Raw genomic sequence first — 26,959 nt, 5'->3', positions numbered from 1 at the left:
ATGTTAAGTTTGTGCTGGCTGCTGCTGCCGCTGGTGAGTGACCGGCTGGGTCCCTATGGGCTTGGGGGATAAGAAGGGGGCGGGGAGGATAGCGCACATCTGGCTCCTGACACTGTTGTCCACAGCTGGATGGCTCTGTAGCTGCCCAGAAGGATTTGGAGGGGGGGTGATGTCTGCAGAGACAGGGTAACTTTTCTCATAACAGGGAATAGGTACAAAGAAAGAAAAATAAGGAAAGGATTTAAAAAATAATAAAAGGGGGGGGATGGGGATATAGGAGGGGAGGAAAAAAAATATTCCTGAGTTACAGAGTTGACCCAGCTCTTTTATTTAAAATTTTCCAGCCCTAAGATGCTATTAATAAATATGTTTTCATTTCCATTCATTAGAATTGCAGTTTCCAAAGGACAGAAAAGCATCCCTAAATCAGAATAGCTGTAGCGTGGCTTTAGAGGGACAGAAGGGGACAGGTTTCTGTCTCAGTTGCCCTGAGAAAGGCAACTTTGCTGAAGTAGAATAACTAAAAAGGAATAGTTCCTCCAATGGATTCGGGACATTTACCCCTTTGAGAGGGCACTGATGTTTTTACTGCTGAAGGCATCTGTTTGTAATATCAACAAGCAGGAGCATGAACAGACTTATGTCTGCTATGCACTAGAGGCAGCAGGTGAGATTGTGTCATTAAACATCAGGGGAGACGTATAAGCACAGGGACACAACTGGAGCGGGTATATCCCTCTCTAAGCCCCATGTGCTACTCCTGGCTTTGCCTGGGCTGGGTAGCAAGAGCTACTGTAAGTACCAGTACAGTCATATATCCTCTTTCCCCTCAATCTTCAGCCTCAGAGAAGTGTTTGGAAACCTTCTTATGGGTGTGATTCCCAAGGACTCATTAACTCTAACTTTAGTCATTTCACACTTAAATGTTCAGTGTGGGTTGTGATTCAGACTCCCGCTGTAGTCAAGGGGGATACGATCACCTAATCTTGTCCTGAGAAAGACAGATGGAGTGACTTGTCTTCTTCCACTGGTAACAGTGAGAGTCTATGCAGCTACAGACTGGTCTTGACCCTTCTGTTTTAAAAGGTGAAAGATGGGATGTACATCTTCACACCTGCACCCCACATCCTCTGGAACCTGTTGTTTTCCTCTGTATATACACAGCTTTATGCGCAAGTGGTAGGATATAGGTCCTTGCTATGTAAACCTTGTCACAAATCGTTATTAGCACGTGTTATACCTTTATTTCAGGGAAAACTAGTCAGCCTAAAATGTTAACACTGCTGCAGGCAAAGTGACTTTGGCATCTGGACTGACCTTTTTGCACATAATAGAATCACAACTTATTCTTGCAGCTGTCAGGAGAGTGGAGCTAACCTGAAGGGATGTATCATGCACATCTGTGGGCTGCCACACATCATTTTGATGTTTTTAGCATAATGCAGGGGACTGTGCCCATAGTAAAATATATTCTATGAACTGTATGTTCTATGTAATTTTTGGCCTCAAACTATTGCTCATATATGAACTCCAGCCATACGTCTGGTAAGAGTCAGTGCTCTAAATATCGATAGTCTCCTGGCAAGCTTTGCAACCTAAGTTAGTCAGGGAAGACCTAAGACACATAGGATATATTGAGTAAACAGTCCTTTCATGTTTCAAAGGATCATGCCAGAGCAGAGAAATAATTCTAGTGTGGATTCTGCAAATAATTCATTATTCATAAATGAAAATAAGCCAGAATAGTAATCCTGGAAACTTCCTCTATGAAACTGGGTACTTTTACCTCCTATCAGCTCCACAGGGAGCTGTATATTGCAGGATATACTTCCTGCCTTGCAGAATAGAGTCCTTGACATTAAAAATTACCCTTTGCTTGTAAGTGACAAGGAACAGAGAGCGGTGGGTGCTGAAATGCATAAAAATGACTTTTCCTGTCTTAGATTTCAGAGTCTCAGGAAACAGGGGATGGGGAATAAAAAAGACTCTGCATTCACTGTCCTACCTGCTGAGCTGAACTGCTTTATTCTTCAAACACCTAACAGCTTTTCACACTTCTTGGGAAGGAGTTCAATCTGATCTAATGAATGGAGGTGGGAATGGAAACACAGATGGGTTATTGTTGAGATATACATTTACTTTAATAAAGCTTTTCTTGTGGTAACAGCTATATGGATCCAAATCTGTGACAAGATGCTGAGCTCCTAATAAAACAGAGCTGGGTGCCTGAATTTCTGAATTACTATCAGCTAATTTGTGCTGGAGGAACATACATTCTTCTCTCAGGGATCTGGTTCCTGCAGACCTCACATTCCCCTCCATAGGGAGCTGAAGGTATGGAAGGATCAGTCTGTTTAAGTGTTTCTTTAGCCTGGAGGGAGTTAATGGAGGGAGACAGGCTCCTGTACAGTGAGTCACTCTGTCCTCAAATAGGTGTCTCAGAGAGGTAGGAGGAATCCTTCCCTGGAACTGCTTGTTTGCCTTCATTGATTGTTAAGGGAGGCTTAATGGGGGAGTTTAGATTAATCATCTAAAATTACCTATCTAAAATTAAGAATCTTGTTGAAAGCTACTCATTTAGCCTCCTTCAATCCTACTGGGAAGAAGTGGAAACACTCCAAGAACAACGGCCATGGGTTCAGTTGAATGAACTTGCTGATGGGCTTCAATATCCAGGCTTCAGTTCTTTGGGATTCGGTGACATGAACCCCACCTTTAAGCAAACATACTACACATGCAGAAAGGGAGACATTTGTCTTTAATTTGGAGGAATACTCGCAATAGCAGAAAAGGAAGATCCTCAGTTATTAGTGTTCTGTTATTCTTTAAGTGTTAGTAGTGATTAAATGCTCTGACAAGGTAAGCATAGGGCTAATAAGTTCATTTTTATTTTTCTCAATGTAATAATAATTTCACAGGGTTTATAAACAAAATAAATTAGTATGACTGTATTGTAACATACAGAATACCTATGAGTAAATAAATATATAGTTATACATGGATATGTATGTATATCAAATACTGTTCTGTATAAGGCTATGCAGTTAAATACAGTCAGATAAAAGCAATCCAATACACAGAGGAGCATTCAAGCATTACTCCAATGTCTTAAAAACAATCTTGAAAAGATATTCCTCTAAATGACTGTAAGGCAATCAGTGTCTCAGCTTCTCTCGTTCCATAGGTAATTGAGTTAGAAAGAGAAAACAAACACTGAAAATATCCTCTAGGTAGTCATTTTCAGTGAAAAAGACTCTTGAAATAATCTGTTTAGCTGGCTGAAGAGAAAGATTGGAAATAGGTCTTTACTTTTGGGGCTGAATGCTTCTGGGATCAAGACTGTGTCAGAGCTTGCAAGTTGAGGTCCGGACTTTCTGTGACAACTAAACATTTTGCTGGTGACTGGAGTCATGTCACTGCTGTGGTGACTTCATGCTTTACAGTCAGTCAACATCAAGAGTGGTGAACATGGTTTGGATAGAGCAGAAACAAAGCAGATGCTCATCTATATGTGCAAGTTTATTTGAGCTGTTGACTTTTTTACTGCATAGGAAATGTTGTTGTTTTTTTATAGTTTCTTGTAATTTTCTGACACAACATAGTATTATATATATTACATTATAAATATAACAGAATTCCTTATGGGCCACCATGGATAAGAAGACCTTTACTGGGCTGATTGTGAATGTAATTGTACTGGAGTGGGCAAGAGCTTATGGAGCTCAAGGTTGATCCCAGCTCCCTTCAAAGCACGTGAAAATTGGCCCTGACTTCAGTGACCTCTGCTTCCAGTCTCAAAGCTGTCTAATTAGCACTTGTCTTTTTGAGAAAGGAGTTAAGCAGATGGAAATAGACAGAGCTTATGGAAGATTTTGATGAGATGTATTCAACAGTTTGAGAAGTTTATGAAAAAGGCTGAGGATTTATTTGTCTTCTTCAGTTATTTGACCTGTGTCCAGTTACTCGACCTTCCACCCTATAAGCCTTTCCTGTTCATCAAAATTTCATCTAAAAAAAAAAAAAAAGTATGCGTTTCAGAACATATCCTAGTTCTCTGAACTGCATCTTTGGCATCGCTAGCCAACTTTCAGGACCAACTGAAAACTTCATTCCACACCTAAAAATGGGCAGGGGATGCAGGAGTTCTGAATGTCTTTGCTGTGCCTTTCTGTGCCCCAAAACATCGGGTGAGTTTTAATCTTCCAAGATGGGAGTCAGTGTGTGATATGAATGGCAGACAACTCTGGTTTTGTATAAAGTAAAGCTAAAATATTCAGGCATCAGAGTCATTGGAAAAAGTCAACAGAGGAAGCACAGGCAGGGAGAACAGGGAGTACAGAGATGATTTCAGAGATCTGAGATGAGATCTGGGACATGAATGCAAGCTGTGGAGACAGAGGCAAAAAGAACAGTGATGAATATTCTTAGTAAGTGATTTATGCATTTGATGCAAAACCTATTCATGAGGTTTTAGGATTGCACTGCATTGGAAACTAAACTGGATCACTGGGAAGACCCTTCAAGTTCTTGAAATATTCTCATCTTGCCACAAAATTCAGCCACTTTGATTTTTGATTAATTTTCAAAAAGACTAAGTGTTACCAATTTATTTCTGGCTCTTTGATCCCATTGAATTGCTTTTTAAAAGTGACTAATATATTTGGTTCCCAGCTTTGAAGTATTTCCCTTTTTTTCAGAGAGCATAGAAAATGTCCTTACTTTTCCTAAAGTGTGTTAATGGACTTCTTAATGAGTGAAGATCTGTCTTTTTTGTGACACCTAAATTGCAGTTTCTCTACCAGTACAACAGCCTAGGGGCACCATCTTGGGATGGGCTCTCAGGAAAGATTTCTTTTAACTAAGTTGCACTAAATATGGGATGAGGATGTTGCTAGAAAAACTCTCTCCCCAGAGCTTACTAAGTCTGATGTTGTCCAGCATGAACAAATCAAAGTCCATTAGATTGTGCCATTAGATTGCTTTTCCTGTTCAGATTTGGGCAAATAAATAAACTATCTTGCAACAAATGAAATATGAAACAATGTCATACTTACTACCAGTGAGTATACACTAAAGATTTCAGTGCAACAGCCTTACAGATGTTAAGAAAAGGAAGTTTAAAAGTAAGTGCAAACTGAAAATGTGGCTGTCTAAACTGTCTCAGGTTTTTAGCATGCCCATGTCTGTCATAGGTAAATTTTTAATGTTCACTCTGTGATTGCTTTGTTCCAGGCAAGATTGATTTATTGCTTAGGACTTGGATTTAAGATGCCTTCGTGAATTTTGACTAGTCATTAATGTTCAAGTCAGTCAAGAGGTCTTTGTGCTGTGAAGCTCAGCAATGCAAAAGCCCGTTCCTTGAGTGCTGCCTATAACACCACATGAAACTTCTGCATTTTCTGTATAAGCCTTGGGGTGAAGACACCCCACTGGGAGTTTCTGTAAGGTTCATGCCAGGTTACTACCTAGCTACTAGGGATTGTTGATCCAAGAAATAGCATTTTAAATCAGCCTCTTATGCTTATTACTTTGCTTGGAAAGACTATGTCACATTGGCCAACCTTATCTCAGAAATCTTTGCTTTTCTTTAGTCCCTAAATAATCCTTTTCTAAGGTGAACAGGAGCTACTTGTGTCCTACAAGAGCTCTGCCATTACAGCAGATGCCTCTCAAATTGCACTATGTCCCTCCAATGAATACAGAGCCCCTGCTTTCTAGAAAGCCCCACCATTGTAGGGAGATGAGAGCAAGAATATGCACTTTTCTCTCAAGGCATTGTGAGATTAATAACAAAAAGTAAGTAAGCCATATCCAACAAATCACAAGTAATGTTCTGCCCAGAAGGCTTTTCTTTAACTGTAAAATGGTTTAATGTCTTTCTTTTCCCTAATGCCTGGGGAAAACCAACAAATTGAAGCATCATCACAGTTCTGAATTTCTTGTATATATGTCCATTTTTTTTTTTTTGTTACAGTGGAATTACTTCCAGGAAGGCTACAAGATTATTAGTTAACACCACCTTCATTTTTTGTTTCTTACATGATGATCTGCAATTGCATTTGATGTTGATTTTCAAACACTGAAATGCCAGTAATATTTAACCTATGCACTGGCCTATAACAAAAAACTCTGGGCTCTGGTGGCAATAGCCAGCCCTACCCCAAATCCAGTAGCTCAGAAGAAAATGAATTGTGAGCATGCTGATTAATTGCTTAGCTATCGGTGGTAGTGGGGTTGACTATCATCACACCATTGGTGAGGATTACCAGCAGTAGGTCAGGATTTCTAGAATAAATTGTAAAATCATATTTTCTGGTGATTCATCACTGCTTTCAGAGGTTTGAGTCTGCAGTACATGAACTAGGGATCTGTGGCAATTCCTCTGTCATGTGTAAAACCAATGTAGCACATCTTCCCAGCAGGCAGGGTATGGGCTTCCCCAGTCACTGGAAATTGATTAAATTGCTTCGGTTCAGTTTTGGGCCCCTCATCATAAGAAGGACATTGAGGTACTGGAGGGAGTGCAGAGGAGGTGACGAAGCTGGTGAGCGGCTGGAGCACAAGTGTGATGGGAGTGGTTGAGGGACCTGGGGGGTTCAGCCTGGAGAACAGGAGCTGAGGGGAGACCTTCTGATCTCTGAACTGCCTGAAAGAAGCTTGGAGCATAGAGGGGGCTGGTCTTTTCTCCCAAGTAACAAGTGATGAGATGATAGGATGAGAGGAAATGGCCTCAAGTTGCACCAGGGGAGGTTTAGATTGGATATTAGGAAAAAAATCTTCACAGAAAGGGTTGTCAGGCAATGGAACAGACTGCCCAGGGCAGTGGTGGAGTCACCAGCCCTGGAGGGGTTTAGAAGGCATTTAGATGAGGTTGTTAGGGACATGGTTTAGTGCTAGAGTTAGGTTATGGTTGGACTCAATGATCCTGAGGATCTCTTCCCACTGATTCTATTCTATGATCTCCCCCAAGTGCTTGCTTCTCCAAGGTTTTTCCAATCTCCTTTCATGTTTTTATTTCATTTTGGGTTATGACTGGCCACTGCTTTCAAACCTTTTGTCAGAGGACTCAGTATAGATGGTAAGTTGTATAGCATCATGTCAAAGTTGTCATGACTTTTAAACATAAAGACAGAGAACCAAAGTTTCTCAACAGTAACAGAGGCCAGAAATTCCAGAAAATGAAGAAATGAATTATTTCCTGTCCAGCTGAATCCATCTTCATAAAATGAAATAGTGAGAGATTTATGTTTATATTTAACAATAATTTTGTTACTGCTACTCGAATCATCTGTTATGTAGGCTGAATGCAAAGTAATATGCATGTTAAAAGATAAAGTGATGAGCACAGAACCTATTAATAACTGAAAAATTGCATTTCAGAATTACATTACTATAGTTGAGCAACAAGAAGTACTATTTTAAGAGTCACTCATGCTGATTTATGAAATGTGTTTCATGTTATCCACTGGAGGAATATAATGCATGAAAAAGGCCATGTCTTAATTTTCTTTTCAAACAGTGTCCTTAATCCTTTTTCTGTTCTAATATTAGGATGTATGAACCATCTCTAGGACCTCATAATTAAGAGCAGTCTGTCTATGCTACTTTAAAACCCAAATGCAGGCAGAATTTGTAAAGGTTTTTAAAGACAAAATTGTGTTCCACTTTTTTTCCCCCAGGCAAATATTATTGCTAAGATGTAATAGTCTACATAACTTCCAGTCAAATTTCTGTGGAGGCTCAAAGAAGTCCTGGTTGCACTGCTCACTGAACATATTCTGAAGGCCAATAAATCAACTTCCTGAGACTGAAAGGCAATATAGCAGTGATATTTTCATCTGTACTCTGTTTTCAAAGTCATTAGAGGTTTAGAATGGCCTACAGTCTTCCTCAGAAATGTCGCAGAAAGCCTTCAATCTATCATTTCCATTAAAATCACTGTCCCCCAAGCCTCTGGTTTTGCCTTGAATAGGACAGCTGGCAAAAGAGCAAACCCTCTGCTCTATTCCATGTAAGACTCCCTGTGTTTTAAAGATCCAAATATCCCAAAGGAGGTTTTGGTGCAGTATTCAGTTGGCTGAATTTACATGTCTTATTTGCAGAAAAATCTCCAGCTGGAGTTTTCACATTCTGGGAATCAAAATGTATCAGACATGAGGTACGAACTGGAAAGAAACCTGGCTCTTCTCACTCCAATAATCACAGAAAATCTTGGTTTGTTTTGTCTTTCTCTCACCAAGGCTGAGGGAATCCATCCAGAATGCAAGATATTCCAGCAGGTGGTGAGAGAGGAGGCTCTCTGCTTAGAAAAGAATGAATCTGTTTCACCTGATCTTAAAGGTAATGGTCCTTACTGTCAAGCTGTGATATGAAGACATCTTTTATAATATTACTACAGGGGCACAATGTGAAGATACCATTTATTCTCCTGAATCAAGATTTGATTCATTAATTTTCTAAATAGCTTGAAGTGCTTCTCCTTCTATAGGCTGGGGCTGTACATTATCTGATATTAGATATCTTAAAAGCTCAATATCTAAGTCAGGACTTGGCCTCTTAGATTGTCTTAACGTAAACGGAGAAAGAAACACGTCCCTAGAACATGTGTCAAAGCCTCTGGTTTAGACACTTACTTCAGGAGGAGATCAGTCTTTCTCTGGAGTCATATTTGCCTTTATTAACTACAGAATGAGGTTAAGATGATTAGTTCAGACCCTGACAATTTTACCTACTTAGTTAGAGTAGGAAAACCTGTTTGGAATATATTACATTGCTGAAATATTTGGTGTGTTCTGAATTTATATCCAAAACTCCAAATAAGCTTTCACAGAAGGCACTGAAAAGCATGCCCAAATTGTATTGTGACAAGAATCATTCCAATCTGGTGAAAATGATTTATGCAAAAAAACCCCGCAAAAACAACAACAACAACAAACCCACAACAACAGCAAACCCCATAAAACACACAAAAACTAAAATAAAACAAAATAATCCAACTCTATTTCTACATATTTGGAAGTTCTATATTTGAAAACATTTATTGTGGTGGTGTTTTGAAATCTTTGTATGCTTAGATATAAATTTTGAAGATTACAATGAACATTTCAGAGACTGTGAAATATTTTTAAGATGCTACATGGGAGGTTCACTTTGCTGGGGTTTTGACATTGTGGACAACTGTTTTGAATTGATTCAAAATGAAATTTCAAAATATTCAAACTCTTTCAAAAATTAAATCACAATTTTGCTTAGAAAATTATTAATCCCCTTCGGTGAGATTTTTTGGTTGGCATGAATTACCAGATGTTCATTTACTACAGGGGAGTTATGAGACAAAGATTCCTCATGCACTTGGTATGAATAGAAGTATTGCAACCACCTGGAAGACTGCTTTTAGCAGCCTACCGAAATTTAGAAACTAAGCCCCAGAATATTTCCTTTATCTTCTTGTTTACTTTTCTTCATCCTTTCCAGTCACTCTAATGTCTTGTATCCTTTTTGTACTTGCCTTCTCTATTTAGTTGTATTTTTCCTGGTATTTAATCAAGTCCAGAATACCTCCTGGACACATTTTGCACTTGCAATACTCAGTAATTCTACCAAAAATGTCCTGGCAAAAATCAGGCATTTTCCATAATGATTTATTACATTAATTTTCTATTTGGACAGTATGACATTCCAAGTATTTTTCTCTTTACCAGAAACATGTGATTTGGGAATCCTCTTTGTAACAAAGGCTACTCAAAGAAATAAAAACTCCTCAAACTTCTGTTAAACTATTTAAAAATCTTGAACCTTGTCAATTCTGACCTTCTCAAAGCTTCCCTTTCCACCTTTTACTCCCTAGATACAGAAAAACCGTACTGAAAATCTGTTCTGGTATTTATAGCTGTTCTCAATATAGTTTAAATGAAACATTAAATCTGGGGAAAAAAAAAAAAAAGTAATCCCCAACATTTTATCAGAGGTGTTTTAAAATTCGACTAAGATTAGTAGAAGTCCCAGGTTTTCATCTCAGTTTTCAGGAATTGCACATGAGACAAACTGAAGGATCATAATTGTACAGAGTTACTTCTCAGCACTCATAGAGAATTTGAGCTGGAATTAGTCTATGTTGCAGATTTTTTAGTCTAATGTAGTTCCACTTCATTCTTATTCTGCAAAGCAGTGTTTAATGAGTGTCATCAGTAGAGTCCAGGTGCAATTCCTCTAATCTTGAAGTGGTTGTGTAAAATAGGTCAACTGAATCGAGCTCTAAAAGTGCTTGTTTTTCTCAACTATCTGAAAAAGACTGAGCCCTGGGTTACTGAAGAAGACTTAGATATCTATGATGCCAACATTATTTGATACAATTCCAACCGCAGTTGTTTCGATTGAGTCTCAAGTGATTTGGACAATCATTAGTCTCTTGAAAACATTGACATGTAAAATGCTCTTTCTGCCTCTGCACTCAGCAGTTTCTCAGATACAAACTGTAGAAGTCACTGTAGGTGAAGCCAGATCTAAGATTAAAACCATACAGATTCCACTCCTACATAAGGCCACCTGATTCTAGCTTTTAACCCCACGTTGCCAAATATGATAAAGTTTTAGACCCAGCTCCTCAAAGGTACCATAGTCCCTCTAAGAGAGACCCTTTATGTCCCTAAGTCTGTGTGGGCCACTGCATGTCTAAGTGGGACTCATATTCCCTGACTTTATTAATTTGAAAATTAGCAGCCTAGTTTAGGCTATGATCATCAGAGACACTGAAGTATTTGCAGCAAGTGATTCATCCTGTCCTCAGAAATGAGCCGGCAATATACAGGATGAATCACACGCTGGAAGTCCCTGTTTCTTTCTACAGATTACAGAGAGAACGTAACTAAGATTAGCTAAAATATTTTAGACAATTAAAATTAGGGATAATGAATCAGGGCTTCTATTTTCCCATCTGGCAAATTGAGGATACCAGGAATTTCATCCTCCCAAGGGTAATGCTGTGGGAAATTCTCAGGACTATCCTTTTGGAAGCCAGAGAGTAACTTTGCTCAGCTACAGGCAAGTAATATTGCTCTCACATTTCATCTCTTGATTATTTTAGATTTTCCTTGCCATCAGTCACGGAGGAAACAGAAAAGAATCAGTGAAAGAAAATGACACCTCCCGAATGAAATTCATACACTTCTTTATATCTGCCTTACGATTACCTAGAGATTAGTTTCGGTTACAACGCAGTGCTTTTTTTTATTGTTTCAGTCACTTACACATGCTGATAATTTTTCTGTGCTGCACCCACACCTACTTGTCAACAGACACATAAGTATGACCACAGCTTGAGTCTCTGTGTGATGCATCCGTGACTAAGCTGTGATTAACTATAACTTCTGAAAACCTTTTTCATCAGGCTCATAGCTGGTAGCATGCCCTGCATCATCAGCTGTCAATCTCTGGTTTAGGGAAACTCATGAATGCCAAACAGTCAGACCTACTCCTGATTACAGTTATTTTATATGATGCTGGGAGTTATTCTTCTAGTTAGAGATGAATCTAATCCCTGTTGAAGTCCATTGTAAGAATGTCATTGATTGCCTAAGATGAGGACTTCAGCCCTTATTTCATTCAAAACAGACAAAATCAGTGGACTTTAAGTATGGAATCAAGACACTAAAGCTGAATTTTTAAGTCTGATGTTTTTCAGTTAGACTTTGAAACCAGTAATGAGAAAGTGCTAATAACTATTCAATATTTTGATTTTGTTGACTTTTGTTTGGATGATACAGAGAGCTTCATTTAATTTGACTTTCAGATTGTGTCTGCTTGAATTTCAGGCACTTTCTCTCATGAGATAAGGTGGTGGAAGGTCCAGTTGGGATGCCAAGTGCATATGTGAGCAGCCATGCATTCAAGGAGAAGAGGAAAACAATACAATCCTTTATTTGCAGAGCTGTGTGACCTGTTGTGGCTCTTCTTTCATGTGAATTAGTGGGAAAGCCACAGACAATATTGTTATGGAAGATCAATCGTGTGATATTCTGTATGTGTTTCTTTATCTAGAGGCACTTTTTTTTTCAGGATGCGCCAGAGATTGGGACGGACTAACCTGCTGGCCCAGAGCCACTTTTGGGGAGGTGATTAAAGTTCCCTGTCCCAGATTTTTTGAAGAAATCACCCATATTCATGGCAAGAATTTTTTCCTATTCTTTTTATCCCTACATTTTTTTTTTAATAAATTATAATAGTTAAATATCCTGTAACTTACCTGTTTTCCTGATTCATAATGCTAGCTTATGTCAGTAATTATCCAGGTGCACACCTCAGCTAATGGTCAGTACTTGACACACTTTTGTTTTGTGTTATTCTGTACTGAATTGTATAGTTTATTTGATGGTCTAAAATACAGATAGTTGCACTACGTTGTTAAGGTTATAAAGCAATATAAGTATGTCATAGAATGACTGATTCATAAAGTCACAGAATAATTGATTTCAGAAAGGACCTCAGTCCAATCCATCTAGTCCAATCCTCCAGCCAGAGAAGGGTCAAGTTCAAAAATTGTGTCTAAATTCAAAGTCGGATCATGTGGCTCAGGGTTTATTCCACAATCACTAGTTGTCTTGCAAATGCAGGATCCACTGCATAATTGGACTTCCTCTGTGTAAGGATTGAATTTGCAGAATAAAGTCACTATATGAAATGTAGAAGTTTTGCTGCATCTTGAAATGAATGGGAATACCTCAGCTTTTAGTAGCTATATAGAATATTTTAACTCTATAACCATTCTTGCTGAACATTACTAGACCAGTAAGTGCCTAACTTAGGAATCAAAGTAAGAGTAAAAATTTGTTGTTTCTTGTCAAAACTTGAAGAAAATCAACCCTGTAATTCATTCTGTGATATATTTTATCATTAAAGGCTTCCTTCAGAGAAATTGTACACAGGATGCATATTGGTCAGAACCATTCCCACCATACACTATTGCCTGTGGATTTGATGAAGGTTCCAGTAAAGGACCTGAGGATCAGGTGAGTTTTTGGTTTCCTGATTGTGAACATCTCCAGAGCATCTTGTTCTGAGTGTGCTGAGTAGCTGGATACTCCCAAACACCCGAGCCCTGTCAGAATCCAGTAATTACCCACCTTCAGTTCTAAGATCAAGTCTTTTAGGTATATTTAGAGGCTGTTTAACAAATTTGGTTTAATATAAAGCAAGGAGGTTGCAGGTAGCACTTTCCTCTCCATCCAGTTGTCTCCTCTTGGTGTTAATGAATAAAGTCATGATTAGTTTACTTGTCCTGCCTAACAAACACTTTGATTCTCTGACAGTGGTGGTTTGAATCCTCATCATGCTTTCTCCCAGGAAAGCTCTACCAGCCTGTCTAGGGGGAATTTTTTCAGGGAAAATTCCTTCAGATCCTCCCTGTTGATTTTCTTCCAGTTTTTCTTTGAGTCAGAGAAAAAGATTCTATAACTTTATAGCATGGTGGTCAATACAAATCTTTAGGAGGAAACTCTTGGATGCCATTGAATATATCCACACTTTATCTTAGGTGTTCAGTGGTACTCAGTCAGGCTTCAACAGCATTTATTTTTCAACCACATCTTAATATGATTTAAATGTCCATAGTCCTCACCATCGTACTTGGCTCCAGGGTAGGAATGCCTCACTCTTCATTGGTGGTGGTAGTGCTTCAGTGGTGAGCTTTGCTGCATGGCTGAAGGTCGTTGATTAACAGAGATGTTCTCACTGCCTCTGCCTTTGAATTCTGACATTTGCTATGGTTCCAGCATGAGAGAACAGAGATGCCTCCATCCCCTCATCTCCAGTCTGTGTTGGACAAGGCTCACACATCCTGCACAAATGCAAGATGGTGTACATTACTGCTTCCTTCTCCTATTGTGGTATTTTGATAGGGATCCCTCCAATCTATGAAAGAAAATGTTAACTCATGTAACTCTGTGTGAGTCTTCAGACTCATGACTCAACAGTGGAAAATGCTTATTTGTCACAGACCAGTGCAAGACACAGAGAGGTGAAGAGGGTTGTCATCACTAACACTTTAGGTGATATCTGGAGTAAACCATTAGGTTCTCCAGGCATGAAAGCTCAAACACAGCAGTTCAGGTAACTGAATCTTTAGGAAGTGTAGACACAATTGGCTTCAGCTGTTTGGATTCATGAACTTAGCTGTTGTAATAGGCAGTACAGATATCTGGAACTCAATTTTCCACTTGTAAACTAAGAATATTTGTACTTTTTTACCCTGTGGGGAAGTTAGAAACACAAATGCTTAAACAAAACTTCTGGAAAGTTACTGGAAAGCCTGCAAACAATTCAGAAGGGATGTAAGACTGGTAAGGTGCCATGTGTTCTGGTATGTGGTTCTCCAGCACTGGGAGACCTACATTCTCTTCCTACAGACCTAATTCTCTTCCTCTTAAGGACAACTTTCTTTAAGCAAGCACTGGCTTGTGTTAAGCCAGGCATAGTTTGTAATTGGCCTAGCCTGGAAACAAGCAAGGGACTACAAACTGTTTCAAAAAGATGGGCCCAATTTCAAAGCAGCATGATTTAAAATTGGGTCTATCTTTTTGGAACACCCTGTATGTTTGCATTTTAACATTATGGAAGATTTGAAGGCAGAGCTCACATCTGTGCTGTGTCTGTATTTATTTTGTTATTCCAATCAAACCTACAAGGTCTATAAAAGGACAATACGATCAGTAAGCTCTATTGCATTGTAAACACAGGGAAGCAGGTAAGAAGGATTCCACTTAAATTCTAAGAGAACTCTTGTTTTATATTTTGTATCTGCAGTGAGGACTTATGATGTCTTCTTCATATAGTGTTGGTTTCTTTAGCTGTCCTACAAAAGCAGATTAAATGCATCAAAATACTTCATTATTCAATTAAAGAACCTGTGTTTTGAAAATACTGTATAAAAGATTAGGAATATTTCAGAAATACCAGGACGGTTCCTAGGTTGTTAGGGTTGCATGATTTATTTATGGATCTACTTAAAATTTCTGTTGTCTCAACCTAGAATTTCTACTTTTTGGGTAAACAGAGTTTAGATCAGCTAGAGAACAAAGTGTCCGTTGCATTTACAAGGAGGAACTTTGCCTGTATTCAGAGAATTTAGTTTCTTGGGATTTGAATAATTAGCTTATCTTGTAGTGAATCAGAACAAAATTTGAATAGCTAAAGCAACATAAACATGTTTCATTTTTCTTCAGACATAGGATATTTGAATGCAAAACAAATACACAAATGAACTATAAAGAATTTACAGTATTATGGTATGTGCCTACTGAATGAAATGTTTGTCCAAAGAACTGAACACTTCACATTGTCTCCTTAGCCTTAATATTCCTACCTCCACAGTGTGATGTGACTGTTTCCCAGTGTTTCAGTTTCCTTACCTGCAAAGTGCAAGTTTTATTTCTCTTTTAGCTATAGCTGTTTACGAAACTTAACACTTATCAATTCAGTGGGAAACATGCTTTGAGCTAAACAGAGTAGAACCTGGCCCAAGACTAAGGTAACGGATTGACAAATCACCCATCTGCAAGCTTCAATGCCCTTAGAGTCTTTATGTATCTACAGGGGAAAACGTAATTACGTAACAAAAGTAACAATTTCCTGTTGAACATGCTCAAAGGGGTCACTATTTTAGATGAGCCTGTGGGTTGTGGAACCTGCCTCAAAAAGAAAAAAGGTGTTTTGGTGTTGGAGAGAAAAACCTGAATTGGATCATAAGCATGCAAAGCAGCACAGAGGTGATGGGACTGACTAGTAAGGGTAAATGTGTCTTCGTGAAATAAGCACACCAGCATGCATGCTGCATAACCACCAGCATTGGTTTGTGTTCTTTTTTTCTCATAGAAATCATATTATTCTGCATTTTGGCGTGTCTACACTGCTGGCTATGCAGCATCAGTGACTTCACTCATTACAGCTCTAATTGTCTTTGCTGCCTTCAGGTAAAAAAACAGTTGGTCTCTTTTCAGGATGTGTCAAGATAGGTGCATTCTAATTCTTCTCAAATATTCTATGCTTTAGTTTTGTGTCTTTTGTTGTTGTTTTTATTATTGTTTTTATTTTTTTATTTATTATTATTACTATTATTATTTTCAAACTCAGATATTACAACATTGATGGCAATGGGTCCTTCTCTAATCATGTCGTGGAATTTTCCTGTAAATGTTAAAAAATAAAGTTGTCTGGGCAGTTTGTCTAAGTCCAGAGGTGTCAAACTAATTTTCAGTTGTGGCCTCATCAGCCTCGCGGTTGCTTTCAAAGGGCCAACTGCAATTTTAGGACTGTAAAAATGTAGGAGTAGTTACATTTATTCAGTCCTAAAACTACATTTGGCCCTTTGAAAGCAACTGTGACGCTGATGTGGCCCCCTGTGAAAATGAGTTTGACACCTCTGTCTTAGTCACTTTAATCTTACCATACAGTGGAAATGCTCCAACCCTTTTTCACTATTAATATAAAGTGACTATTTCTCCACTGCATAGCAGGACATGCTTTGCAGAAACTGTCTCATATCCTGAACATTTACTCATTCTAAGATGTTCATTCCCTCTGTGAAAGACCATTTCTTCCATAATTGGGAGCTATAGAAAGAGATTTAAAGGAAGTTAACTATCATGTTTGATGACGTTGGATATTAGGAAATAGATCCTGGTTTTTATTGGTTCCCACACACTTGGATAGAAGCCTTAAGGTTGCTCTACAGGCAAGAGTGGAGGGCACTGAAGCACCTTCCTAGCTGGAGCAGATTTGCAGTCTCAAAAGTCATATCACTTACAGAGGGACCCAGAAGCAAAACCAGAAGCAAAATATTTCCAAACCTTGAAGGAGATTCCTTCAGCTCAAGGTAAAACTGTGGACAGGCCAATCTAAGGAAATGCAGTCTAGGGTAAGGCAGCTACTTCTCTGGTAGCCATTCCACAACATGCAACTGAGACTCCCTAAATATTCTGTCCTCCTCTGGCCAGAAAGGGAATGAAGAGTTTGTTGCGAGCTTATTCAACAAAAAATGCCATTTAGAATAATTAAAAGGCATTACTGCAATACAGCCCAAGGGGCTCAGAGTTACTCTCTGGTTCTGGCATCTCTTTTAAATGTGTGGTGATTCAAGGACAATTATACTAGCACTTTTATTAGCTTGAACAGGTAATGACTGCTCTGCTCCCTTGTGTCTTACTCCCTCTCAAACAGTGACAGATCATTTATTTGCTTTGGAAGGTGTCTGAAGTCACCCTGTATTCCTGTCTGAGCTTGGAGACTATGAGAAATTTCTCTTGAAGAACAACTTCTGTTTTCTCTTTCCACATCAGAAAATTCCACTGCACACGGAATTACATCCATATGCACTTGTTTGTCTCCTTTATCCTGAGAGCAATTGCTGTTTTCACGAAAGATGCTGTTTTGTTTGCAGATGAAAATATGGACCACTGCCTTATGTCAACGGTACTGTACTTTGCCTTTCTCTTTTCCGTGATTTAACATTTAATTCTTGACCTGAAGAGAACATGTGGATTTCTTAGTCCCATTTTGCTTTAGTTTTCTAGATCTGAAATCTTAAAACAAACAATACTACACAAACCCAAAGACCAAGTACTATGCCTACGTTCAGCTTTGATATATACGGTACAGGTCTGTCAGCTTTAATGGAGCTATAACAATTTCTATCAGGAAATAATTTCATCTATAGGAGAGAGCCTATGTTTCCCTTTCAAAAAAACGAATTCAAATGAAATTACGGAATCCCAAAGCTACTGAAATACTGTAATAATTTCTTCCTTCTTGTGTGATAACACTGAACTTTGCTTATATTTGTGGAGAAACCAAATGCAATGAAGAGTGGACTTACTAGCTTTTCTTCCTCTGCATTTCCAGGTTGCTTGTAAGGCTGCTGTGGCATTCTTCCAGTTCAGTATTTTAGCCAATTTCTTCTGGCTTCTTATAGAAGGGATATACCTGCAAACACTGCTTTTGCTGACTTTTGTTTCGGACAAGCAGTATGTATGGTGGTTCATATTTACTGGCTGGGGTTAGTACTCTTTTCCTATTTATGTTATTTAGTATTTCCATTTACTTCAGAACGAGATAAAATATAAGATTTGTTCTGAGATTAAAGGTGCCTATCAAAGGCACTACCTTTCCAATGAAAGCTGCCCATTCATTCAGTACTACATCAAAACCGTACCATTATACTGTCTGTCTTCTTATCTTGTTGCATATTTACATGGTTCAAAATTTTGAAGGAGAGGATAGGATAGATTACTAGAAGCACTATGATACGTCTGCTCAAAAGACTGAAGCACTCCTGTTTATGATTGGAATTATTTTCATGCAACCACAGTAATTTAGAACTCGGCCATCTAGTCTTAACTATCTCTCCAGGTTTCTCCTGCAGTCAGTGGAGTGAGGTATGCATGGGGTGTAAGTGATTAGTCAAGTCCTCAAGAAGATCCTGGAAACTTGTTGCCTTCCTCCACTCCCTAGAGAAGTTTGGGTGACTAACTTTAAAATGACTGTTTGCTTTTAGTAAGCAGAATTAAATAGATTAATCTTAAACCATGTGAGTTAGGTCTAGGAATCAAATAACTCTAGTTTTTTCAGGGACCTTCTGGCTTTAAGGAATCTTTAGAGATTCATAGCAATTAAAATTGTCTCCTATTGTCAGAATACGTACATGTAATACATAAAATTTCTTTCACTAAAGAAGATTGTTTATTGTGACTCTCATATTTTTGTGCTTCACCTTGGCTATTCTGAAATAGAGGTATCCAAACTGAGTGGCTACATTGACATTTTTGGCGTAAGGGTGAAATCCAAATTCTCCTGAAGTAAACAGTAATTTTTCCTTCATCTTCAGATTCTCAGACTTCTCTTTTTTTTTTTTTTTAATGTAAGTAAATTTTAAAAGTCTGAATTTTATAGCGGGGATGTTTATTTGGAGCTATTCCAATTATGATTGCCTGTAAATAGATACTTAGACATTAATTAATCACAGCTAACTTGAGATAACAAAGGAAACACCTCAATTAATAATACATTAATTCTCATCTCCTTCTAAAACCAGTGAAAAGTGAGAGACACCTCAGGGAAAACTCAGATCTTAGGTGATATGGTTGTAAATATTTATCTTCATTAATTAAAAAGGCAACTTGAAGATAATATGGTCCCAGCTTAAAGGCCTTGAGCAAAGGTCTAAAATTAGGAAGGACAACTTCTGGGCCTTTCCTACAGATCTTAAATGATACTTAGAAAAGTATTACCTATATTTCTATAGATATATCAATGAAAATGTCATCTGCTTCAGATTAAAGTCCCTTTTATCGCAGCTTGGAAAGTCAGTCTTTGGAAATTCAATTCCACTGAAAGAGAGCAAAAGCAACTGCTAGATTATAGGTCAGCTAGAAAAAAAAGGGGGGGCATAACTATTCAGTCATAAATGTAGGAGGCAACTATTTAGTCAAAAATGCAGAAGGATAAGCAGTGACAAAATGAGGCTAGAAATTGCCGGTTCCTGGATTCACCTAAATTTTCATGGGATGATCACCAATTAATTGCTCTTCAGACCAAAAATGGTGAACTCTTCGAGCTAGTGTACAGAGAGTTGTAAACAACTCACAAAAGAGCTCTGGCTATTAATAAATAAGTGATTCCTCCAGTATCACAAGTGCTTGTAATTCATATCCAAACCTTCCAGTAATTCTTAGCCTTTACTTCTGAAAACATAGTTTCACAGGATCCCATCTTCTCTTTTATTTCATTCTCCTACCTTTTTTTGTCCTTTTTCTTTTTTCTTTTACTGAACTGCAAGTTAAATTCCTTCCTAAAGGTATTAAAATTGTCTGGCCCATTGTCTGAACTTTAATGTACATCCAATCTGCTGCACTCCTTGTAATAAAGTTTCCGTGGGACATGGTATTCAAAACAATTATATTTTGTTCCATGTTGATTTTTCCAGGAGCTCCCACTGCTGTGATGGTTGCTTGGGTCCTCACAAGAATCCATCAACAAAATACCGGGTAGGTCAGAGCTTGCGTAAGGAAATCAAGGTTGTCCTATTTTGTATTGTATTTTGATTTGTTGACAGGGTAAAAATAGATTAAAAACACATCAGAAAAAAAAAAAAGTTCCAAAGTTGTGCCTGTAACTTTTAAACTTCATATGTAAGTAAGAGAGAAAACAATTTTTAGTCTTCTTATTTTGGTGGAGTATTAAAAACTGGAAATATCATAGTAAGTACTGAAAATTAATTTTGATTCCTAATGGCCAGTCCTTGACATATTTATATTCTAAGAAAGTCAATGTTTCTATTTAAAATCAGCTATAAATTACTAATTCTAATTTCTTCAAATAATGACTTCCCAAACACATTGTGTACTGAAAGTAGTTTCTTCTTTCATTTCCATTCAGTTCCTTATTTTTTATTTTTTTTTAATCTTTTAATACGGGAGCCAGGTATAAAGCAGATGATACTTTACTAACTACTACCCTGAAGACCTTCGGGTCATTTCATTAATTTACAGATTAACAATGTAGAAACAGTAAGTTCTACGGTCTACCACACTTGGCACATCCTGTTTTCCTTTCTTCCTTCAGAAAGTGGGAATACAATATAACCTAGCGTGTATGGCGCTTGACTGGAGGGAGCTAAAACTGAGCTGGTTTTGATGTTAAATACATCTTCAGCCTTAAAACAAATACCAACAGCCCACTCTGCTCTCTCCCTTCAGCATATCTTTATCAGGGGTCTGGATTTTTCTTGCCTACTTTCCTCATGGCCCCAAAGTCCGTATGTGGATGTTCGTAGTTTAGTCTCTGATCTGCAAACCAGTCACATTTCCAACAGAAGAGCAGGAAAGAAACCTACAAATATCAATTTATACTTCTTGACTTCACTGTGGTTTTTCAACCTTTGCCTCATCCTGAACAAACTTCCTTTAGATTGGGCTGCACAGAAAATTTTAGGGTGGTATCAGTAGTGGCAGAGGCCTTTAAATAGAGATTTCAAACTTACAATCCATCATTTTCCTGTTTTTGTGACAGAAATACTTTCATATGTTTTTCAAAGCTTACATAGGATAGATAACATGACTGGGGTTTTTTTGGTGTTTCAGATGTTGGGATGATGAAGAAAATGGAGTGGTGTTATGGATCATCAAAGGCCCCATTCTGCTAACTGTATTAGTATGTTTTCTTCATTTTGTCTTAAGTATCTTTTGAAATGTGAAAGCTAATTTAGTGTCTCCTTTAGGTAAGCTTGGAGGAAAGCCATAGCACATACTATGGTACTGAATTTCAAATAGCTGAAAATTATAGTATAGTATGTGGTTTTGTTATAGTTTTTTGCTTGTTGGTTTTTGTTTTGGGGTTTTTGTGTGTGTGTGTTTTGTTTTTTTTTTCTCCCAAAACACTCTAAATCACAACCTAAAGGGTAAATCATATATATATATATACATACTTACATATATATATAGGCATGCTAGGACATAATGGAACTACCTTTACACCTCCATTCCACATACCAAAGTCGTGTCTGTGTCTCTGTAAGTAATTTCTGAAGAAAAGCAATCCATATTGGCAAGATTCTTAGAATATGATGCTGGTTTAGTACAAGAAATATGTATCGATTATTTTGCCTAGTATTTTTTTTTTTTTTTAAATGAGTTCTTAAGATAAAAAAAATCTTCCTTGTGCACAAATTTATTCCATCTAAATTTAGGGATGAAACAGTACATTATTTAGGACTGTATCTGTTATAATCCCTGTCATAAAGGGACTATTTAGACCATGTAATATCTGCTATGTGCTGACAATAAGCACAAATTTATCAGACATAAAATATATTGAAATATGTAGGTCTATATTGTCACTGTAATTTTCAGCATATCTTTATGGATAACTATATATTGGTGGGAAAAATTAATATAATTCCTAAAGTTATTGATTTGATCTGAGAGCAGACCTGCACTGGTTTATAGTAGTGCAATTCCTGTGAATTGGGATTTTTATTTAATTTGTATCAACTGAAAATGTCTTGTCTTGTCTTTTCAGATTAACTTTATTATATTTATTAATGTGATCAGAATTCTAGTCCACAAACTGAAATCTCAAAAGCGAGGAGGGAGCCATTCAAGTCATTTTGTGTAAGTATTTCTGGGTCACTTGATATCAACTCGTTCTAGCTGCTATAAGATGTTTTATGGGCAGGAGCAAATATGTTCTACTCCTTACCAACAGAAAGAGAAATCCTCAGGAGAAATAGCAAATAAACTTTCCTTTTCATCACAAATATCACATCCCTGTTTTTCTTCAGGGTGAGGAGGGTGGGATGAACGTGGGACACAATGAGACAAGTAAAATATACAGTGTTGCAACTCCGACAGGACCCAGCTTGGAAATGTTAACAGTAAATGTCAAGTAGTGTGTCCATTTGCTTCCATTATAGAACTGCCCTCCATATTAAAATTTATTCCAACATCTAATTTCTATCACTAATTCCATATTTCTAACAGTTCACTGTTCTTTAATTCTTGATTTGCCAGGAGACTTGCTAAATCTACGTTACTTTTGATCCCACTCTTCGGAGTGCACTATATTGTATTTGCATTTTTCCCAGAAAGCACTGGTCTGGAAGCTCGCCTTTACATTGAGTTGGGCTTGGGTTCTTTTCAGGTAAGCTGGACAAAATGTTAATAAGTCCTAAGAGGTTTGGGCTGAAATACCACACTCTCAGGAGTTTTACATTTTAGATTGGTTACTAGAGCAGGTGTTAATAATGTGTCTAAATTCAACACACACATTCCATCTTACTCCTTTGCAAGCCCTTTCTGTTGTTTGTTCCCTTCTCTTATTATTTGAAATCTCACCCTAGTTTTGAGTTCTGACTCAGATTTCATGTTAATAACCACAAAAAAAAATAGTGTACATTTATTGAATAACTGTGACCAAGTACCATGAAGACCAGTCCATGGATTAAGGTGAACTGATTGAAACTAATTCCAAATAGAAAAAAGGTGATGATAAGAGGATTGAAAAGAAAACGTATAACAACCTGTTCTGTGCTTACCCTTTAGCAATGATGAATCCATCATGTTAAGATTTCTTTGTTTCTTTTATCTTGCTATATCACTGTTCAGAACAATATCTTGCATTTGAGAGGGCCAGGGCCCGGGTATGGTACACATCGTAATAAATAGCTGAGGTCTTTTTCCTTCCACTCTCCCCTTTACCCCACAAAAGCTTGTCCACATTGATATGTGTTGAAAATGATCCCTCATCCATGCTTATCTCTAAACCATGGCCAGACTATGGGAAAACGCTGGCTCAAGGCAAAGCTGTGTCATGGACTGTGTTGTCATTTTAACAACCTAGAGAAGAAAAGGTCAATATTCAGGGCTGTATCTCATTCAGTTTACTTATACAGATATAGTCTCACATTGCCCAGTGTTTACCTGTGTTGGCACAATTTGTGAAAAGGCTTGGATCTAGGTTGACGCTTCCCAAACAATGTCTGACTGCAGTTCTGGTTGAATATGAACCCAAGACCTTTTCCAATAGGTTGTTAGGTTGTCATCATCTTAGGAGCGAGAGAAGATAGTTTAGCAGTAAGGATGTAAAACAAGAACAGGTCCTCACCTAATTTATTCACTACTGTAAACACAGATTAGAACAAGACAGAGGTCCCAACTACCTTATCTGAGAAATAACTTTTTTTGTAGGATACAGTAAACAGTAAGATGGAATGATAGAATCATTTTGGCTGGAAAAGACCTTTAAGATCATTGAGTCTAACCATTAACCTAGCACTGTTAAGTCTACCACTAAACCATGTCCGTAAGAACCTCATCTACGCATCTTTTAAACATCTCCAGGGATAGCCTGTTCCAATGCCTGATAACCCTTTCTGTGAATACAGCCCTTAGTATCTCCATACAAGGGCACTAATATACATATAGTGTCACCAGTCCATTGAGGAATTTAATCCCATTATGAAAACCTAATAAATAGTGCCACATCACCTACATTCCAACGGAAAAGACATATTTTTGCTATCTTTCTCCAATTTTGAATAAGACTTCATGTCTTTCTCTAACTCCATACTTTAAATCCAGATGTCTGACTTTTTTCCCTATCCTAGGGTTTTGTTGTCGCACTTCTATATTGCTTCTCAAATGCAGAGGTGAGTAGCAAGCATGGATGATAATCTTTTAAACCCGTGGGCCTTTATTGGTTTTAATTATTTTTTCCTATTTCCAGAAGAGATCTGTGCTTTGATCTGCTCCTGAAAGCATGAAATACCCACAGCTTTTTTTATTTCCCCTTGGTACCTTTGTTGACTGTGTTCGTATTCATACAGTTCAGAAAGAAGGGCACAAAAAAAGCTTTGAAGCATTGACCCTTTAAAAATGGTTGGTGACTTTCCCATCAAGGGACTTTCTTTTCTGCTTTATGTTTGATAGCTATCATGATGATGTCTCAATGGAAATCTTGCAACAGTCCTTACTTTCTTTGGGTTTATTTTCTCCTAGTGAGTTTCTTCTTTTTCCCTTTCCCTCCCCCTTTCTTTCTCCTTTTCCCTTTTCCCTTTTCCCTTTTCCTTTTCCTTTCCCTTTTCCTTTCCCTATTCCTTTCCCTATTCCTTTTCCCCCTTTTTCCCCCCTTTTCCTTTCCTTTTCTCTTTCCATTTCCAGGGCAACATGCATTTTCAGTAGTTTTGTTCAAACAATTCATCTCCTGTTTTTGTGACATTGTTAGAATTTGCATAAATTCCATGTGATACATGTTAGAGAGCCTATCATTTAAAAAAAACTAGCAAAATTTGCTTGCACTTTCCCCAGTAGAACAGAATGAAACAAAAGACATGAGAAAATGTAAAAATACGTCTCATCGTCAGAAAACTGTGTAGGTTAGATAAGAAGAATGATCCATTAATGGTGCCTCAGTCTCCCTACTAGCTTAGACTGGACACTTCTCAGAGCTAAATGTAGATGAATTTAACTAATTTCCTACTGTCCCTCAACCTCTGGACCTCCAGACTTGTTCAATCAATCTGTTAGTTATCTGACAGATGGTAAAAATAATAATCATTTTTTCCTATGATTTTGAGGATCTCTGAGAGCTCTCTCAAATTTAATATGTATTCAAGTTGATTCAGTATCTTTCAGAGTCAGTGAGGGATCTTTAACAGGGATTTCAATCCGGATAAACTGAAAGCCTGGAGAAAGACCCTTATTTTACATCGCAGGTCACAGCAAGGAGTTACAGAAGATTCAGTATGAGGAAAAATAGAAATTATACGAAAAGGTAGAAATATGTATGAAGCAGACCTATAACAATAAACAAAGAAACTACAATCCAAAACTTCCCTGTCATCCTCTGAGTTTTGGAAATCAAGTCTGTTTTTCTCAAAAGTGAGTAGGGACATAGTTCAAGTTCTAAAAATGTGTTAAAGATTAATCCTGATTGACTTTCTTGTCTTTGTGCATCTGTTCGAAGTAGTCAGGCATACATTTTGACCTATTTTACCTTCAATGTCCACTAGGTCTTAATTTTCTGATTCTTTGTTTTTAAATTCCTTTTCTACAGGTTCAAAGTGAACTGAAGAAGCAACTGTGCAAATGGAAGTATCAAGAATACTTGAACTTCACACACAAACATGGGACTTTGTCCAGGGAAAACAGTCCAGTCAACTACGTCACTCAATTATCACTGCTTGAAAAAATCAGTCCAAAAAGGAAAACATCTGTGTACCAGAATGGTGTAACTTCTGTCTGAGCTTTTTTATCAGGATGAGTTGATGTGATGTTGTAACATACTACCTAAGAGATGGCCAGCTTGGATCCTCTATGACTTTCCATAGGTGTCAAGAGCCTTCTGTGAATTTCTTGTCCTATATGAGAGCTGCTTTTCCCACCTGGTACAGATCAGTATCACAACTCTCCCTCCTTAAGCATACACAATCCACATGTTTTATTGTGAAAAGCCAGACCTTGAGCTAGTGTAAATTAACAGGTTAGCTTTCAAAAAAAAACCAAACTACATTAATTCCTCCTGGGCCCAGCATGTTTGTCACACTGTTAATGTTTCCCAAAATTTCCAGTTTTCAAGAACATTATTACAAATCTTCATTTGAAAGAGTTATGTGCTCGCAAAGGTTTTCCATGTTTTCTGATGTTTTACTGCTGTTTTGAGTCAACGGGAGCCAACTTAGTGGGAATTACGCACAGAAACTTGCAAAGTGCCTACCTGTGGTGCAGTAACCTCCTTTAAAAGGGATGTGAAGCTGTCTCAAGAGTGACACAAAAAAATAATGAGTTACATTATCTGCTTGGTTTTTTTTCTTCCATGCTTGTTGAACAGAAAGATTAAACTAGGCCAGAGGACCATAACCCCTTTTTTGGCCATGAGAAAACACGGAGTAGCTGAACATTAGGCAGATTACGTGTGTATGAAGGAAGAACATAGAACAAATCCAATGCAATTTGCTAGCTGAGTTAACTTGAGCTCAGAACCTAATCTGAGTGTCCAGATGCTGGTCCTTGTGTAGCTGGAACAGACTTTCTGTCATCATAACCTTTATCCATCTATGAAATACACAGATCTTTGAAATACATACATCTGTGCTTTTGTGCTCTTTTTGGGACCTCCTTTTGAGGACTAATTTGCTGTGATTGCTGTGATTATCTCAGTCCCGCCCATCATTTCTCAGCTAATTATCACTTCACTCAATTGTTTCTGGAGTCAGAATTATCAGTGCGATCTAGTGAAGAAAAGTGTGGTCTAGTGAAGAAATGTATGATCTAGTAAAACAGAGAAAAGCAATTTTGTGCTTTGGATGGCTTTCCTATTTCTCCAGAACCAATCTGGACTCTACCTCAAACTGTTCAAAAGTAAAGAAAGGGTACACAAGGTACACTAGACACAGATATAGATCCTTTCAAGGATCATT

General features: G+C 37.8%; 1 protein-coding gene across 1 annotated transcript; it reads left to right on the top strand.

Annotated features, from left to right (window-relative positions):
- On the top strand, nucleotides 1-25,785 carry LOC308037660 (vasoactive intestinal polypeptide receptor 1-like; the record flags this gene model as incomplete). The annotated part of the gene is made up of 13 exons (XM_080339592.1): nucleotides 1-33; nucleotides 8,241-8,340; nucleotides 12,055-12,162; nucleotides 12,895-13,004; nucleotides 15,865-15,962; nucleotides 17,328-17,460; nucleotides 17,890-18,043; nucleotides 19,970-20,030; nucleotides 21,126-21,195; nucleotides 22,063-22,154; nucleotides 22,554-22,683; nucleotides 24,149-24,190; nucleotides 25,597-25,785. 13 exons carry the CDS (start codon nucleotides 1-3, stop codon nucleotides 25,783-25,785), a joined length of 1,320 nt encoding a protein of 439 aa, XP_080195718.1.
- Nucleotides 25,786-26,959: the final 1,174 nt, after the last annotated feature.

The sequence above is a fragment of the Nesoenas mayeri genome, assembly GCF_963082525.1.
Source record: "Nesoenas mayeri genome assembly, chromosome: 2".
In the NCBI taxonomy this organism is placed as follows: domain Eukaryota; kingdom Metazoa; phylum Chordata; class Aves; order Columbiformes; family Columbidae; genus Nesoenas; species Nesoenas mayeri.
The sequence above is the reverse complement of the archived record's forward strand: the minus strand, read 5'-3'. Positions and strand labels throughout refer to the sequence as shown.